The sequence below is a fragment of the Pleurodeles waltl genome, chromosome 3_2 (genome assembly GCF_031143425.1).
Source record: "Pleurodeles waltl isolate 20211129_DDA chromosome 3_2, aPleWal1.hap1.20221129, whole genome shotgun sequence".
Taxonomy (NCBI): domain Eukaryota; kingdom Metazoa; phylum Chordata; class Amphibia; order Caudata; family Salamandridae; genus Pleurodeles; species Pleurodeles waltl.
Window position 1 is genome coordinate 174500206 of NC_090441.1, and position 18172 is coordinate 174518377.

Sequence of the window (18172 nt, forward strand, 5' to 3'; positions counted from 1 at the left end):
GCAGAGGCTCAAGATTCAACACTTGCAAAGAAGTTTGGCGTATTCGGAACAAGTTCCCCTGACAGAGGAGGTCAGGACAGAACTCAGGTGGTGATTGACACAAGTGGACGCCTGGAATGGCAGGGCAATTTTCAGTTCCCGATCAGAGGCGATCATAGAATCAGATGCCAGTCAGTGGAGCTGGGGAGCCCGATGCGGGGATATCTCCACAGGAAGCCGCTGGTCCCAACAGGAACTCCAGCTTCATTTCAACTGTTTGGAGCTACTAGCAGGATCCTTTGCAATCAGGAACTTGTCCCCAAAGAAAGTCTCAAGCTCCATTCTTTTGAGGATGAACAACATCTCGGCAGTCCGCTATATCAACAAGTTGGGGGGTACGAGATCCCCCCTGCTAGCGGAGATAGCCAAGGATTTTTGGCACTATTGCCTGTCTCACAGGCTGATTGTGGTAGCGGAGTATATCCTGGGGCAGTCCAATGTCATCGCTGACTGACACTCCAGGTACTTCAAAGATCACAGCGACTGGAAGTTCCTTCCCCAATTTTTCCTCCTGACCCAAGAAATATGGAGTCATTGCAAGATAGATCTTTGGCAGTTTGGGCTGGACTGTTCCCATGAGGAACAGGGTCAAGACTGATTTCCATATGGCTGGGTCCAAACTGGGGTGGCATGGTGAGCAAAAGAACAATGGATTAAACCCAGATCTGTGACTGGGGGTGAGTGTTTGCATTGTTCAGCACTCCGTCCATCATCCTTTTGTGTTGCTAAAGATAGATCTTTTTGCCTCCCGTCTGAATCGACAGCTGGAGGATTTCTTCAGTTGGAGGCCGGACCCTCTCGCAAGGGCCATGGATGCCTTCTCCCAGGACTGGCCAGAGAGCCTTAACTATGTCTTTCCCCCTTTTGCGATGATTCCGAGGGTAGCAACTCACATCAGGAAGCAGTCGGCAGAGATGATTTTGATCCCTCCAGTCTTGAATGCACAACGGTGGTTTCCACTGCTTCTAGAGCTAGCCTGCGATTCTCCCCTGCTCCTTCCATGGTCTCAGGACATGCTGCTGGGTCCCCAAGGGGAACTGCACCCTCTTGTGGTGGAGAGGCAATTGTTTCTAATGGCCTGGAGGCTTTCAGGCAATAGTGGTGCTTGCCAAGCTTTTCGGACTCGGCTACAAGTTTTATCAGTAGAGCGTGGGCACTGTCTACCAGGAAGAGATACTCCTCAGCATGGAGAGCTTGGCGGAGTTGGTGCTTTGGAAGGCACGTGGAGTCCGTGGAGGCAGGAATAGTGGAAATAGTCATTTTTTTATCGCAAAAAGCAGCGGAGGGCCTGTCCTGCAGGACAATAAATAATTTTCATTCCGCCATTTCGGCAGGTCACGCTAAAGTCGGTAATAATCTGTGGGAATGCATCCGGTCATTTCTAAGCTTCTTAAGGGCATTAGAGTTTCTAATCCTCCGAAGCCAAAATATACGTTTCTGTGGGATGTTAGCCTTGTGCTTAAGTTGTTTGAGAGATGGCCTGATAACAATTCTTTATCTAGGAAGCAATTATCGTCAAAATTAGAAATGTTGTTGTGCCTTGCAGCATGTCGACGATCTTCGGATATGAAAGCTCTGGACCTTGCAGATAGAGTGTTTACGCCAGAAGGTGTCTCTTTCAATATTATTAGAAGGACAAAAACGATGTCTGCAAGTACAGAGTACTTTGCATTTCCTTTCAATTCAAAACTGTGTGTAATGAATTGTTTGAAACAGTATGAAGAATGTACTAGAGTTCTCAGATCAGATGGGGAAGGTAAATTACTGATTTCATTGCAAAAACCTTCCAAACCGGTTTCTGCTGCGACCATTGCCAGATGGCTAAGAGGAGTGATGGTCAAGGCAGGGATTGACATTACACAGTTTAGCACTCACTCAATCAGAGGAGCAATGGCTTCCAGGTCTGTCCAGTTGAGAGTGACAGTTCAGGATATTATGAAATCAGGTGATTGGTCTTCAAATTCTAATTTCAAGCAGTTTTATTACAATCTAATGGGTGATTTTGCGACAAGAGTTATTCAATCAGCTTTGAACTAGCATAATCTGAGCCTCCGGTCCTGATATAGAATGAAAAATGTGTTACCATTCACGCCAAGAATTTTCAGTTCTATTAAGGACACGGAGACGAGGATTATACCACCCAGTTGCTGATCTGATAATGTATGGTTACGTCAGGATATAAAGACCTATATATATGTAATATCTATGTTCCCGCCCCCCCCAGATAATGTCAAGGTGATATTGTAGGAGTTACCCTAATGTTCTGTCTGATTCTCTTAGGAGTAGAACAAAAAGCGGAATGAGAAAAGGTTTGGCCTATCAAGAGGTTGAGGTGTCAGAGTTTGATATTGGGATGAATCGAGGTGTTCAAGGACATTCATCACGTTGAAATCCTACAAGTTTATTGGAAGCGGTTTTGATCTAAGTTTTGTTCCTCCGCGCAAAGAGGATTTCAAGATGGTGTTTAGGACTCCAATAGGGCCTGGCGAGATGTGATTGGTGGACATATTGTGATAAGCATAATGGGAAATATAGTTGATGTTTTCCGTTTTGTGATTGGCTGCTGTTTTCTGAGTAGTAAAGAAAGAGAAGCATAATCCTCGCCTCCGTGTCCTTAATAGAATTGAAAATTCTTGGTGCAAATACTAGCAAATTTTTTATTCTTGATGAGACAGCAGAAAATGTTATAGGGGTGTGCAAGAATGAGAATAAAGTTACTTTGAATCACTAGTCTTTCTTCTATGTCTGTCATTCTTGTTCCTTCTCTTCCCTCCGAGCCCAGTCGGACGATTAGTAGTATGTCTTTCATTTCTAACACCTACTCCTGGCGCCAGTCTTTTTTCTGCCCTCTCGTTTCCGTACGCTCGCCCTGTAGTTTTTCTTCCACCTCCATGGGGCTGCGCCTAGTCCGTCTTCCATGTCCGCTGTGCTGGGCCTCGGCCTCTCGCAGTCGGTTTCAGCGGGAAGGACTCTCGTCGCTGCCGGGGACGGCGGTTACCGGAGGGCGCGGCTGACCCGGCTGCGAGACCCGGCGGGGTCTGAGCATGCACAGCCTAGCCACGCCTGCGGTGAGTGAGCGAGCGAGGGAGGGGGCGGAGTGCGGGACCGGGGAGGCTGGGACCGCGCCGGGGTCTGTCCCGGGGAGGCCTCCTGGCCGGCGGTGTGCCGTGGTAGTGATGGCTAGCGGTACCAGCGCCGTGCGGAGACCCGCTGCCCGTGCTGTGGTCACCCCTGGGTCATTAACGGGCAGCAGCCTGCGCTTAGTACCCGGCTCCGGTGACAACAAAGCTGGAGCCGGCGCCCACCCGCTGGACTGCCTACCCGTTCACTCCCCGTGACCAAAAGCTTAATAACAATTAAACTCAACCTCAGAAGGAAGCTGACAAAAGTAGTCCACGTAGAAAATATATGTAAACTGATTATCAATCGTGCATTCGATGCAACGTGAATATTGTAACATGTTAAACTCTAGAAATGATTGTTGCGACCATTGCAAGTGCAACGGACATGGTTTTTAAATAGTGCGTTTATATGTGACGTAGAATGGACAAGTGCAGCCATAAGCACACCCATGGATACTCCTGCACACAGAGCCTCCCAGGAGGGACCCATGTGTACAGACCAGCCGATGCTTGTGCCGCACACATAGCGTCAAGGCCGTGCAGGGGCGCACATGAGCACACTGGTGAATGCATGGCTACTTAGTAGAATCAATGGATTATTGGTTCGATATGAGCTTGGGTGTTTTCATGGCTACAAATCTGAGGTGCGTGAGTTAACTGTTAAACGTAAAAGGTGCACTGAGTTTTTCGGTGACAGCTTAGCCTGTTTCTCTTTTGCGTGGAATTTTACCTCTCTATTGATATTTTAGAACTGTTTCTATTCCGACACAGTTCTTGTTGCCTTCCTATGGGAACTTAGTGTGTTTTTTTTTTTTTTTTTTTAATCGTTACAAGGCATACAGCATAGTGCCTAACAGCGGATTAATAAAGTATTTGTACATAAAAAAGTAAAACATAAAACATTTTTTTAAACACCCTGCAAATGTGAATTAATTTGACATTGAAGTTTGAAAAATGTTAGTAGCCTTAGTCTAATTTATTGGAGCAGCAAAAGTACAGCAAAGGAATCTAGTATGGGCATGCAGTAGCCTCGTTTGTATCGCTCATATGTGCCAAAGGGAGAGCTTGTGTTATCCTCAAAATACATTAATTTTTTAGGTCTAAAATATAACTCCACCTTTTAGAGAAAAAAAATACATTGAAATACATTGAAAAGATACTATCTTCCCATTCATTTTTGATTTTTATAAATGTACTTGTGAATTAAGATTGCGCCGATTGTGTATCTGTGTAGTGTTATGAGGCTCCAGTTGTAGAATTTTGCATAGAGAGGGGTCCCCAGCTTCCAATACTGATTCATTGATTGCCCACACAATGTAAAAGGTTACAAACTGTTGATTTAAAGGTTGTCCAAGCACAGGTTTCAGACAGGACTGTCCAGTCCTACAATGAGTTATTGAAACTGTTGTCGGCTTGTGAGTGCTGCAGAAGAGGTTGTGCACTTCACCCAGTTTACCAGGCTATATGAAGGCAATCCCATAGATCTTGACCTCTGTCCTCCCTATGTTGATTTTAGATCCCAACACTAGAGCTCACATCCACTCTCTTAATCTAGGTCTTGGGTAATCAATCATTTTCCCAGGGGCCAAAAAGTCTGGTCTGTTGGGGCTGAGGGCTGCATTAATGTCAGCAGGCTGTGTGTTGGGGGGTGTATGGTGAATGTAGGGGAAGCAAAACATGTACATGACATGAATACTGAGTCATGGAGTTATTTTGAGGACTTCATTCAATACTGCCCTCTAAATTAAGATCCTAGTTTGTAGAAGAGTCATAGGTTTGACAATGCTGTGGGCCTGATTCTCAAACTCTCAATACTACTAACTGTACTGTAAAATGTACCTTTTGTGCGTACTTATACATGCAGAGTTCTCCACCCCAACTACAGTCTCTCCGCACATGTAAGTGTTGAATTTATTTGTAAATGCGGTAGGGCTGCGGAAATGGGTGGGAAAAGGGGCTGACCTGCTACTAAAGGGTAAGGACTAAGGGGGGCAAATAAGTGGGGTTTGGTGGGAGGGAGGGGTTTAGGGAGGGACGTAATCCACACACACAAGACTAAGAAAATTGTATTGTGCTGTGGGTGTGTAACTTACACTTTTGTAGTAAGCTTACAGTTGGAGTTTGTGAATACTGAAAGTAGTAAATTTACTACAAAGTGTAATCCCACTCAAATGTGTAACTTAGCTTTGTGAATCTGGCCCATTGTTTTGCTGTATCTGAGTTGCTATCCCTCTACCGCACCTTTTGATAAGTCTTCTGCTTGCATTTTCTACCTTGGGCGAGTAATGTTACTTCCTTTGTATACTTGATTATTGAATTGGAATGAAATAGAATCATTGGTCTCATTTCTTTAGTCTCTTATCTGTAACATTTAGGAGTGCTTAGAAAGAGGTTCAGTAATAGTGAGTGCTATAAAAATGCTTGATAAAGGCAACCCAACAAGTTGTGTAATTTAATGAGGTGGGCAGACACAAATATCCAATCTCCATGGCTAGACATGAGACAGTGGGAATGTTTTAGCCATGGCATTAGGAGGCTTTAAGTTTAATCCTGGCTTTACCACTTTGCTAAAGTATACCAGTTGTGAATTCTGTATTTATAGTCTTTGCAGGTTCCGTAGCACAGTGGCATTTCATAGGTGAGAGTTCTCCCAGAGTCTCGTGTTCAGAACCACTTATACCCCAACTGTTGTGTAAGGAGCAAACCATGGAACCAGGCGGCTTTTCTTTTTATTAATCTCGACCGTCCCTTGTGACAAACTAAGTGCTCTTTGGTAATAACTTTCTCAACCTATTCCTTTTTTCAAACTTAAACACTGGAAATAAGTACGCAAAAAGAATACAGGACTGTAACCCAACAATCATTTGATTTTATCCATGGGTTAGAGAACACCCTGTCTCAAAGGCAAATCACTAAAATATATTATAGTGCGAAAGTTATGATTTTTAAAACAGAGTTCCTCACTGTGATGATGGTGCTCCTGCTTCAAATTATTTTATGGTAGTCAAATCATATCCTTTCAAACCTTTAGCAAATTAAATGCCTTTAAGTGGCAGAGGTGAGTGAGCTACTGGAGGCTCAATCCTAGTGCTTTGCTTTGGCCCACCTTTAGGTACTCTGTGACACTTACGCCCAAAATGAGACAGCCCTTCATGTACTTTCTGTCTGCAATCCATGCTCTAATCTCAAACGCAACAAGGTATTAACTTTTGACGTAAAACGAGAGAGGGAAGAGATATCCACCTAGAGGACTAGGATCAATCTCCGCTTTCCCACTTCATTCACCAAACTGGGTGATCCTAGATAATTTTTTTTTTTTTTTCTCCTAAATTATTTCATAAGAGTACATTGAAATGCATGAGTTCAGGATGTGCTTTCTGCAAAACATTCTCTTGTGTTTGATTTAATAAGATATAGTGTTGGCCATGTAAATTAACAAGCCAGGCTACCCAGATAGTGCGCATGACAACTGACTTGCCTCTTAGTTCACTATTTGCATTGTTGTCTAGGTGGGGAGGCATAAATGTTTTTAAGATAATGTATGAAAACTGTCTCTTCTTTAAAAAAAAAAAAAAAAAAAAAAATGCACTGATGCTATCTAATGTAGTAAGATTAAACACTTCTGCATGTTAATGAAATGCACTTTTTTCAAATATATTACTGACTTTATCACATTTTTACTCGTTTTATTGTAAGAGGTCTTTACAAATTGTATGCCTGGGACTACACAATTTAATCTCCAGTGTTCTTAAAAATGAAGTTGTTCCTGAAGTTTAATGGTGCAGGGCACCTTCTTTGTCTCTATTTTACTTTAGTGGATCTGTAAATAAATCCATGCTTGCTTACTTACTTTTCATCTTTCGGAATGTTAGTGCTCAGTCAAGTAAACTGCAAACCAGTACTGCTGTTCCTCACATGGTTGTACTTTGAGTATCACTGATCTAGGTGGATACACTGGAGATTGGTCTTGTCAGACACTTAGAGGCATACTTGTCATGGATGATCTGTGGAAACACAGTGTAATCTTCAAGTCCTGGAGGCAGGAAGAGAGATTGGAGGGCTCATGAGGACTGATTTTGCACTACTAGCAGTCTGCATTCGAAAAACATGAGATTTCTTTTTTTTTGGGTTGGGTAAGACTAAAGATATAATAATAGCAGCAACTCCCTATATAAATATCGGAGATAAGAAATCACATGGATAGAAAGCAGTATTTCATTATTTATGCTGTTTTTCAGTGACCCTTTCAAGTGTGCTTCAATATAATAGTTTTTTTCCTGAATGGAAAAAAAAATGCAAACTTTTTTTTTAGCATCTCGAGTGGCACAAGTATGGCTTTAATAGTTAATGTTCCAGGCATTTGTATATCACATAACTGTCATAAGGTATTGTGGTACTTTAGGATGTCAGCAGCGTGCTTCTCTGCTTGTTGCTAGGGGAGTTCCTGCACACTGGTGTCTGTTGCCCTATAATGTGTTTTGGGTGTTGTAATCTGGTTCAAAACTAAAAATCTTTTCAAATAATTAGTGAGTATGGAGTTGATTTGCAGAAGGACCGTACGTTTTCATGTCAGATGGTTGAGTGACAGGGTCTTGCTCTTTGAATTGTGGGACATGATTTCAAGTGGGAAATACATGGATAGCAAGCCTTATCCTTTTCTCTTGAATCTCTGAGTTTGGTAAATTTAGAAATTTCACAGTATTTAGTCACTGTGCAATGTAGTGGGCTCAAGATTTTAAAGAGTATTGTGGTAGCCTAAAGCATATCTTGGCTCTGGTGGATGTACACAGTTTATAATGTCTTGATGGTTACTGCTTTTGGAGCAATTTCGTAGGATTCTATCTTTACTCTTAGATTTATGTGAATTTTTTGTGTGATGTATCCTGTTGCATGTCATGTGTCTGCCTCAGTAGTCTCAGAGTTGTTTGCAGGTCTTATGTTCAATCCCAGTTGCCCACCTAATCCCTTTTAATGTAAAGGTGTACAGTTTGCTTGCAGAAAAAATAATAATAATGTGGTTAGATAGTGAATGGACTTTTTTGCCCGTCCCATACTATTAACAACAAGTACCGGTTTTGGTGAAAGAACCAGTGGTAATACCAGATATGGCACAGTAGTGCAGTGTATTTTTTTTAATTTTTTTTAAAGATATCTTGGTTATGTTTTTTACTACTAATAAAAGCTTGCAGAAAGAGTTACTTGCTGAGTTATCTGTTGATCAGTTCAGATCACCTGGCGAACTTTACCCGGCTCAAATGAGTTGTAAAGTGTCAGGCTCCAAAAGTGGTCTCCGACTGTCATTATGCATTAAATGCACTTATTGCTGGAATTTGTGAAAACAGAGGTAATTACAAGTAGTACCTTGTGAAAGTGAAAACAACCTACACTCACACAGTCTTGGGTGAGGTGGTGCATCATAGTAAAACCAATCGTAGATTGTTGGTCATCAAGTCTGGTTTTGTAATGTAGTGCTGTTAGGCTTAATCAGTTCTTCACACTGTATTGAATGACCATCTGGCGAGAGCATGAAAAATATGTTTACGGATTTTTTTGAATATATGGTGGACAGGGTTTGTAAACTGCCATCATCTATTCATAATGAGCAGTGTGTATGCACCGCATTGTGGGGGCTTCTACTTCTGCTTGCAAGGATCTTTTAGACTAGAACTACTGACTACTTACTGGACACATTTTTTTTTTTTTTGTCCTCTTGGTATGTGAGTGAGAGTCACACTGCCCTGTTAAAAAAAATAAAATGGTGTGTTTGCACCGTTTCATTCAGTCATTATTTTCAGTGATGGTCAGTGTGCCGAGTTTGAACATGGGCAGCTCATTTTCATACTCTGTTGCTGCGGCCATACTTAAGCGTTTTGCTGCCATTAGTCTGTCTGCCTTAGGCCTGCTAATTGGTGTGGAAGCCAGCTCTATGGAGACCTCCCTGATGGTTGAACAGTACCTCCGTTTCGCTATGCCACTTATGAGTAACCAGGACCAGCATGTCCCTGCTAGGTAAGAAGTGGCACATTTGCGGATGAGGAGTGAATGGGAGAAAAGAGATTCAAATGTGAGTTAATTCTTTTGAGGCAGGGTGGGGCCTGCTGGTGCCCCTTTTAGCTTCCCTCACCTAAGTAAGGCCGTGTTTCACCTGCAGTGAAAGTTCGACGATCAGTCTCTACCTTGAAAGTTTTGGCTGGTGAGTGCTTGTAGGGTTTTTCAGCTGCAGGGGAGAACAACTTTTTTTTTTTTTTTTAGGAAAGACCGAAGAGAAAGATTGGTGGTTTCCCTCTGCCCTCATCAATTTCTTACCACTTACTCGTACTTTTTTGAAAAGCCCGCTGTTTGTCAACCCCTTGGAGTTTTGCTGCTGCAACTAGGTCCTTTCTTTCTCACCCTCCGTGCAGACAATTTATATGGCACCCCTGAGAGGCTATTTCTGCTTTGTACATGGTTGGTGGGCAAGGGGTTGTGAAGGAGCACACATGTCAACTCTGCGTGGTTCATAGCTTCCGATTCTTGTGAAAGGCAAGTAAGTGTTTCTGCTGGAGATTGCAGAAGATTGTAAGTAATCAATATAACTTTACATTTTTACAAATCTTTGAGGATAGCGGTGTGGTGTAGGAAGTGAGAGAGATGGTGTGATGATGCCTAGAGAGTTATTTTCTTTTTATTACAAGTGAATTTTTAAACTGCATCGTTCTATCCCCAGCATTTGCAACCTTTTATATCCTCCTTATTAACTTTGTAATTTGCTGAGTTGATTCTTGAAGAAAGGGAATTTGAGTCTCTCAGTTCTGTTGGGAATCATTTTTGGCCGGTCATTCTACTAATGTTATTAATTGGCTTATTTAGGGCAAGAGTTGGTGTGAAGCCTTTATAGGATTCAGACCAATAAAATCATGTTCAATAAGCTACGAAGGGTAACCTTAATGACAGGAAAGCCAGCTGTGAATATTGGTAAACTCCAAAAAGCCCCACTAGCAAAAGAAAAAGCATTGACCATTAAAAAACAAATAGTGTCCACAGTTTAGCATGCCATATTCTTAAAAGTTCACTTTCAGCAGTTCAATCTCATACGATCTCCCTATCACATTAATATCCTGGTAACTGTACACTTTGAACCTTATTCTAAACAGTCTTCTGTGGAAAGCACAGGTACACTAGGAAATCCCTTTTTGCCTTTACACTGTTCAGCTAATTGTGTGCTTACGTCACCTCTGGAAGTTGACTCTCGAGAGACAATAAGATGAGGACTACAGAAGCTATAATATTTAAGATGGTTAATTACAGGGCATTTATAAACAACTGTTCAATTTGAATAATTCCTCTCCTTATACATATTCTGTTGCGCAAGGAAGGAACCCAGCCAAAAACGCAAGACATGAACACTTGTGTAGACCGTGGAATACTCTTGTTTTAGAAAAAATATTTGGCCTGGTCTTAACGCCGTCCTTACAAGCTTTTGATCTGGAACATTTGTCTGATGAGACATTTATTGTATTAGGAGCACTTCATGCGTTAGTTTGCATCTTTTCCAATTTTGTCTCAATTGGAGATGTTGGTTGTCAACTCTGATCACATTGTGATAACCCTTAAGGTATTACTTGTAACAAAGGGTAATCAGAAAATTTAGAGTAACAATCTTAAATCTGCTGTCTCCACTGTTCCCCTTTAGCTTTGAGATACATCGGTGCAGGTTGGTGTTGATAAGGCATTTTGGATATGTAACAGGCCTTCCAATTTGCAAACAAATCGGTCATTGAAGGAGAAGGCTGGCCAGAAAGAAAATGATCAAATTGTAAAAAATCTCATAAATCAAATAGAGAACACTTAGCAGGGAAGGGATGAAGGAAATACCTGTGGGAGCAATGCACATAGATTTAAGTGGTCACAGTTTATCACATTACCCTTAAAATGCACCTCTAACATTAGCTCAAAGCCTACTTTAGGAGAGGGGTTAGATTAGTAGCTAAACAATTTGCAGAATACATGTCAGAAAATTTCTTAACTCTGCTTTGTAAAGAATTAACTTTTAGCTTAATACGAACTCTAACCACACTTCATTTCCAGATGTCAGAAACAGACGAACAAGAGGAAAAAATATTGCTCTATGCTGATAATATGCTCCTTTTACATAACTGACCCTATGAACACCATCCCAACACTCTTCCAAACCCTACTGGAATATGGGGTCCACTCGAGCTGTAAAATTAACTGGGAATAGTCTATATTATACTTCCCTGGGGGATCCCCTGCCGATGCCACAGGGGCTTAAGGTAGCCAGAGATGGGTTTAAATACTTACAAAAATGTTATAACAGCGCAGATGAAGCTATGCTCCATCTGTTACATTGGCAGAGTTCTGTTGAACTTCGAATTTGATATGGCGAGGTGGAGAGGACTCCCGCTGTCATTGATGGGATGAATAGCCCTTTTCAAAATGATTACTCTTCCAGGGATGTGGAATTCCTATGGCCCCCGGGACACCTTGTTTGGGGTCAAGGGCAACAAGTTTTTATGTTTACTTCGTCCATGGGACAAGTAGGCCCAACCCTCTGCAGCACAAACCCTTTTGGCTGCCTGTTTACAGAGAGTGGAACTCTCTGAGGTTGAGGTAATGTGTTTCCAAAAGAAAATGCTGTTCGAACTTCAATTTATGGTTCATTATTTGAAAGCCTTCATTATTAGGGTGAGTGCTGTACATAAATGTTTTAAGGTCACACTTCACTACTGACGTTGGTTCCAGTACCAAAAAAAAAAACGTGTATACACATGTTGGAAAAGTTTAGGCTATGAGGCTAAGTATAATGCTCCCAGAATGCTCTCTGATTAGATGCAAATGAAGTGTCATTTAGTAAAATGTGTGGATGCATGCTAGTATTTCCCAAAAATATTTCTAATGGAAAATCAGTGTAACTATTTTCAACACGATTATGGGAAGCATGAAAATAAACAAACACTGACAAAGCCAACTGATCTGACAAATTTTTATAAGTCTTTTAGTTTCATCAATGCGTGTCTTGTTTTGACATGGCTTTTGTAACACTTTATTGTTGTGCGAGCTACCAGGCCCTCAACATTGTAACAAACACTGGCAAAAAAAAAACCCAAAGGTTTTTGAACTCTAAAAGCACACGATGCCACCAGTGGCATAACAAAGGCCCCGCAGCCGCCCTCCAGGGGGGCCCCTTCAGCACAGCACCTGCCCTGAGTGAGTCTGGAGAGGGGGCTCCTCCATGTTCTTTGCAAAGTGGCACCCTCCAGTTTCGTTACGTCACTGATTGCCACTGTAGTTCCTGACACTGAACAAAACTACTTTGTGTGCCAATATGCTCCTTGTGGAAGAGCAGAATGTGATCACTCACAGTAAAGCCAGCTGAAAGAGAGAGAAATAGAAGTTTAATAAAAACAAAATGTCTTTGTTAACACCAGACCTAATTAGGGACCCAGACCCACATGTAGGTAGCTTTTTGCATGTTGCAAACAGCGACTTTCGCTGTTTGCGACGTGCAAAAAGCACATTGCGATGCACAAACCCAGTTTTGCGATTCGGTAACCTGGTTACCGAATCGCAAAACGGGTTTGCGACTCGCATTTAGGAAGGGGTATTCCCTTCCTAATTGCGACTCGCAGTGCAATGTAGGATTGTTTTGTGACCGCGGGCGCAAACCAATCGCAGTTTGCACCCATTTCAAATGAGTGCTAACCCTTTCGCAAAAGGGAAGGGGTCCCCATGGGACCCCTTCCCCATTGTGAATGGCACTGTAAAAAAAAAAATCAGAGCCGGCAGTGGTCCTGCGGACCACTGCCTGCTCTGAAAAAATGAAACGAAAACGTTTCATTTTTCGTTTTTGTAATGCATCTCATTTTCCTTTAAGGAAAACGGGCTGCATTACAAAAAAAAAAAAGCTTTATTGAAAAGCAGTCACAGACATGGTGGTCTGCTGACTCCAGCAGGCCACCATCCCTGTGAGGGCCGCCATTCGCAAGGGGGTCGCAAATGAGGTGGGTTGCAATTTGCGAAGCCCTTGCGAATCACAGATGGTGTCAGGGACACCATCCTACATTCGGATTTGCGGATCGCAAATCTGAACCTACCTACATGTGGCCCCAAATTCTTAAAGAAAGTCACAAAAGTGCACCCATAGTATATGTCGTACCCCTATAAAATATTTGTGAACTGTATTTTAGCATGGGTAAATAAGCATGTGTAGATTTGCTCATGTGAAAATCTATTGAGCATTTGTAAGTTCATTTTCCCTCCAGCCACTTTCTTCCCAACCCTGGAAGAAGTTCTAATTCTGCCATTGTCAGGAGTAAATGTTCAACCTTTCTTAATATGGGAAAATATTAGAGAGAAGCTGGTGAAAATCTTTAAAGCATGCGGGTTAGTAGGTTTGCAGACTCAAAGGCATTCCAGCCCTGGAACTATTGCTTACTGCTTCCTCCAGCATGCAGATCTGCAGAAAGGTGGCAAAATAAGGAAATTGCTACAGTAGGGATTGAAACTGCAAGTATTCAAGCCCTACTATGGTAGTAGCCCTGGCATAATCAGAGAGGCTATTATCAGAGCTCTTACATAATGAGATTGCTGCCATAGTTTGTCGCCACACTACATGGCACCAAAGGGACAAGTAGATCTTTTTACAGGACAAGTAGATTTGAGAAGCAACCTGTCCCCTGGACAAGTAGATATTTTAATAAATTCCACACCCCTGGGTGCAGAGAGGGACTGTAGAAAAGGTTGATCATACAAGGAAAGCATACAGAATTTCAGGAAATTAGCACAGTTTCTATTGTCAAAGAAAATGGATCTACATCCCAGTGACTGATGGAAATGTTTTAAACTAGTCTGGGATACTGTAGGAAAGTAGCCTCTTTCTAGCATGGTTACCCCCACTTTTTGGCCTGTTTCAGTGTGTTTGTGTTCGCTGGGATCCTGCTAACCAGGACCCCAGTGATTATGCTCTCTCCTTTAAACTTGGTTGCTGGAACCTTATTTTACCCCAAATGTGGCATACTGGTACCCCCATGTAAGTTCCTAGTATATGGTACATAGGGACCCAGGGCATTGGGGTACCAAGGGATCCCTGTGGGCTGCAGCATGTATTAGGCCACCTACAGGAAGCCCATGTAAAGAGTTCTGCAGGCCTGCCATTGCAGTCTGCGTGAAAGGGTGCATGTACCCTTTCACAACCAGGGCACTGCACCAGGTCACTGTAAGTCACCCCTATGCCAGACCCTCCTAGGCCAGAGGGCAGGGTGCAGGTACCTGTGTGTGAGGGCACCCCTGCATTAGCAGAGGTGCTCCCCCAAACTCCAGATCCATTTTCCTTGACTTTGTGAGTGTGGGGATGCCATTTTACTTGTGTTTACTTGTGTACTGGACATAGGTAGTGACCTATGTCCAGCTACATAATGTTAACTCTGAACCTAGGCGTGTTTGGTATCAAACATGTTGGAATCATACCCCAATACTATTGCAAGTATTGGAAGTATGATTCCATGGACTCTTAGGGCTCCTTGGAGGACCCCGAGCATTTCTACCACTAGTCTTACTGGGTTTTCCAGGCAGCCCAGCTGCTGTCACCCCTTAAACAGTTTTCTGCCCTCCTTCTGCTTGATCTGATCAAGCCCAGGAAGGCAGAACAAAGGATTTCATTTGGGAGAGGGAGGTAACACCCTATCCCTTTGGAAATAGGTGTGACTGTTTGCTTTGAAGGGCACATTTGGTGCCCTCCGTGCATAAACCAATCCACACTTTCAGGGACCCCCAGTCCCTGCTCTGGCACAAAACTGGACAATGGAAAGGGGAGTGACCACTCCCCTGTCCATCACCACCCCGGGGTGCCCAGAGCTCCCCCAGAGGGTCCTTGTGTTCTGCCATCTTGTTTCCAAGGTTGGCAGGGAACTCTAGTAACATCTAAGTGGCCAGGCAGGCGATGTACGAGCCTCCTCCTGATAAGTGCTTACTTGGTTAGGTGATCAGTCTCCCTTTCAGGGCTATTTAGGGTCTGTCTCTTGGATGGGTCCTCCGATTCGGCTTGCAAGATTCCAGCAGGACTCCTCTGCTCGACTACTGGCCTCAAGAACTGCGACTGGAACCTCCAGGACCCGACAAGCTGCCTCCAAGAAGAAAGGACTCTTCAGCAACACTATTTCCAGTGCTCCTGCCAGCTTATGCAACATTTCCCTTGCTGTGCATCCTCAGAAGACTGCAACTCTTCAGCCTGCACACGAAGAAGTCATCTCCCTTGGAGTGAAGGAGTCACTCCCCTGCAACTCCCAGGCACCTACAGCAAGCGACGACCAGCTGCGTGAATCTCCCCATCTTGAGCTGTGTGGATCCTGCATCGCTGGTAGTGGTCCAGAGTAGTCCTCTTGGTCCTCTCTGCAGCTGTCTAACTTTGGTGGAGGTAAGCCCTTGCCGTCCCACGCAGGACAGTGCCCCTGTGCACGGAGTCTCTTGCAGCTGCCAAGGCTTGTTTGCATTTCCTCCAAGGGATCATCAGGCGACGTACAGCTCCAGCCCGCAGCACCCCTTCACTCAAAGCCCAGCCTCCTGCGTGGTTCTCCGGCGGTGTGGGGTCCTCTTTTGAAGTGCTGCGTGAGCCTCTTCTGCAACCCCTGTGTCCCCATCCTGTGGGACTCCTGTGGGCGCTGCCTCTGTTCCGGTGGACTCACTGTGACGCTGAGGGTCTCCTGTGACTTTACCCCTAGCCCTCCTGGGCCTTGTTGGTCCCCTGCAGCACCACTTTTCCACTAACTGCAAGTTTGCCTTTGCCAAGGCTTGTTGGTTCAATACCTGCACAGACACCTGTCTAAAATCTTCCTTCCAGCGGGTGTGGGACATCATTTGCATCCATCAGGAACTCTTCTCTGACTCCAGAGCCGAAGTACTGATCTGTTCTTCATCACTGTCGACCAACTCCTGCAACTACAGCTGGGTGGGTAGTAGCTCCTACTCCTCCTGGACTTCACTGTGAGTCTTGGACTTGGTCCCCACTCTCCACAGGTCTTCTTTCTTCAAGAACCCACTGCTGGTTTTCTTGCAGTGTTCTCTGGGTGCCTTCTTTTTCTTTTCCTCCTTTAGAATGGTTTGGAGAAAACCCAGTGATTTACTCCTGCATTCCTGGTCAGTGGGAGGTACCTCTGTGGTTTGCTAGTGCTCCCCTCTACACATTTTACTTACCTAGGTGGGGGTACCTTATTTGTATTCCTTTTAAGTTTTTTATTTTTTTAAAGTATATGGTTTGTGACACCCGCAAGGGTCATTATTGGTTATTGCTGTTTGCACTGATTTCTAACCTTTTCTATGCCTGTTTGATTACTAGTGTATACATTTAGTATATTACTTACCTCCTAAGGGTGGGTTATCCTTCTAGTAGTTTGTGGTAATTTGTTCTAAAAATAAAGTACCTTTTATTTTTGTATGACTGAGTGTTTTCTTTTCACGTGTGTGAGTGGTATTGCATTAACTTTGCATGCCTCCTATATAATCCTTGGCTGCTCACCCACAGCTACCTCTAGAGAGCCTGGCTTCTAGACACTGCCTAGGAGGGGATACCTTGACCTGGTATAAGGTGTAATTACCATAGGTATCGACCACACACACACCAGGCCAGCTTCCTACAGATATTAAAAAATAAAATAAAAAAAAACATTGATCAACTGAAATATAAGAAGCCCTAAGTATTAAAATTCTTGCTTAGCTGAGTATTGGCCCGAAATGTTTATCCTTGAATTTGAAAATAATGAAAAGGGTGACAGTCTGCCAGTGGGCTGCAGATAGACTGTGTATTTCTACGGTCTAGACATGAGAATCTTCCATGAACTTTGTGGATTAGTTGGGATGAAAGGACGCAAAACTCGTTGAATACAATTCTGAATGCGTGTTGATTCTACTTGAATCCAAATAGATAATTTTTTATAAACTGATAGAAAAAACATTGATACTGTGCTAAGTGCTCCTTCCTTTTCAAAGGAGAATGTGTTACTGTAGGACAGTCGGCCTTTTTTATGTGTGCCATTGTTTTTTATACTTTGCCTAGTATGATTTCTTGATATTTCTAACCTCTGGTCAGTAAGAGGCTGCTTAACAGGTCTCACTGCAGATGCTGTTCATTCAACGTAGCTATTTTGGCTGGATATTTTTGCCATGTTTGGCTTTTCTTTGTCATAGATGTGTACAAAATGCATAGGTTGCTTAACAGTCTGGTACTCCATGTGGGCCTCATGCCTTGACTGTCCCTCCATTTGGCAACCCCCTGCCCCTTTCCTCCACTAATCCAGCGACTGTCCCAACAACCCTAGGACCTGAATGGCCTCATTCTGCACACATGGCCTGGCTCTCTCAGTCCCAGTCCCCTTCTGACCACCAGTATTTGGCGCAACCGTCCACCAGCGTCCAGGCCCTCCTCTATCCCTCCCAAGACGATGCTTCTGATGTTTCTTCGTCCCAGTCGGATTCTGACAGTGAGTCACGTCCCCGCAAGCAAAGCGCACACTCCTTTGATGGCCAACGTGGTCCCACTCCTTCTGAAGCCTCCGGCCCTTCCTCTGCACTCAATTTTTAACACTGATGATATCATTCACTCCAGGCCTTCGGACTGGGCCCCCCCTTCCGGCAATGACTGATTATGCCCATGCCCGCATCAAGAAGCCCCTGGATGAAGACGTCCAGAGCAGTCTCCGGTCCGAATGTCCACATCTCGACATCCCCGACAAGGTGACCCTGACTCCAGAGTTGGATCCAAACTTAGCCACTTTCCTGAAGCGCTCGGCAAAGGACCCCAAAAAAAGGTTGTGATAGATCCTGGAGTGCCTACCACGACAAGGTCCTGGACCTCCCTGGTCCACTATGTAGGATCTTGGGCTTGGCGGCGAAGGAGTCCGGTTCACAGGTGGATCCTGACACTCTGGCCGGATGGGCGCAGCGCGCGCTCTGCCTTTTAGGCAACACCAATTGCGCTATTCTCATCGAACGGGGGAAATCCATCCTACTTCGGATCGACC

The 18172-nt window shown here is 43.8% G+C and overlaps 1 protein-coding gene across 1 annotated transcript in view; it reads left to right on the plus strand.

Annotated features, from left to right (window-relative positions):
- Positions 1–2937: 2937 nt before the first annotated feature.
- Positions 2938–18172, plus strand: part of CNOT9 (CCR4-NOT transcription complex subunit 9) — a 110721-nt gene continuing 95486 nt past the window's right edge. The window contains exon 1 of the mRNA XM_069227108.1: positions 2938–3107. Coding sequence (XP_069083209.1) covers positions 3084–3107 — 24 coding nt within the window. The 5' untranslated portion in view covers positions 2938–3083. The remainder of the gene's footprint in view (positions 3108–18172) is intronic.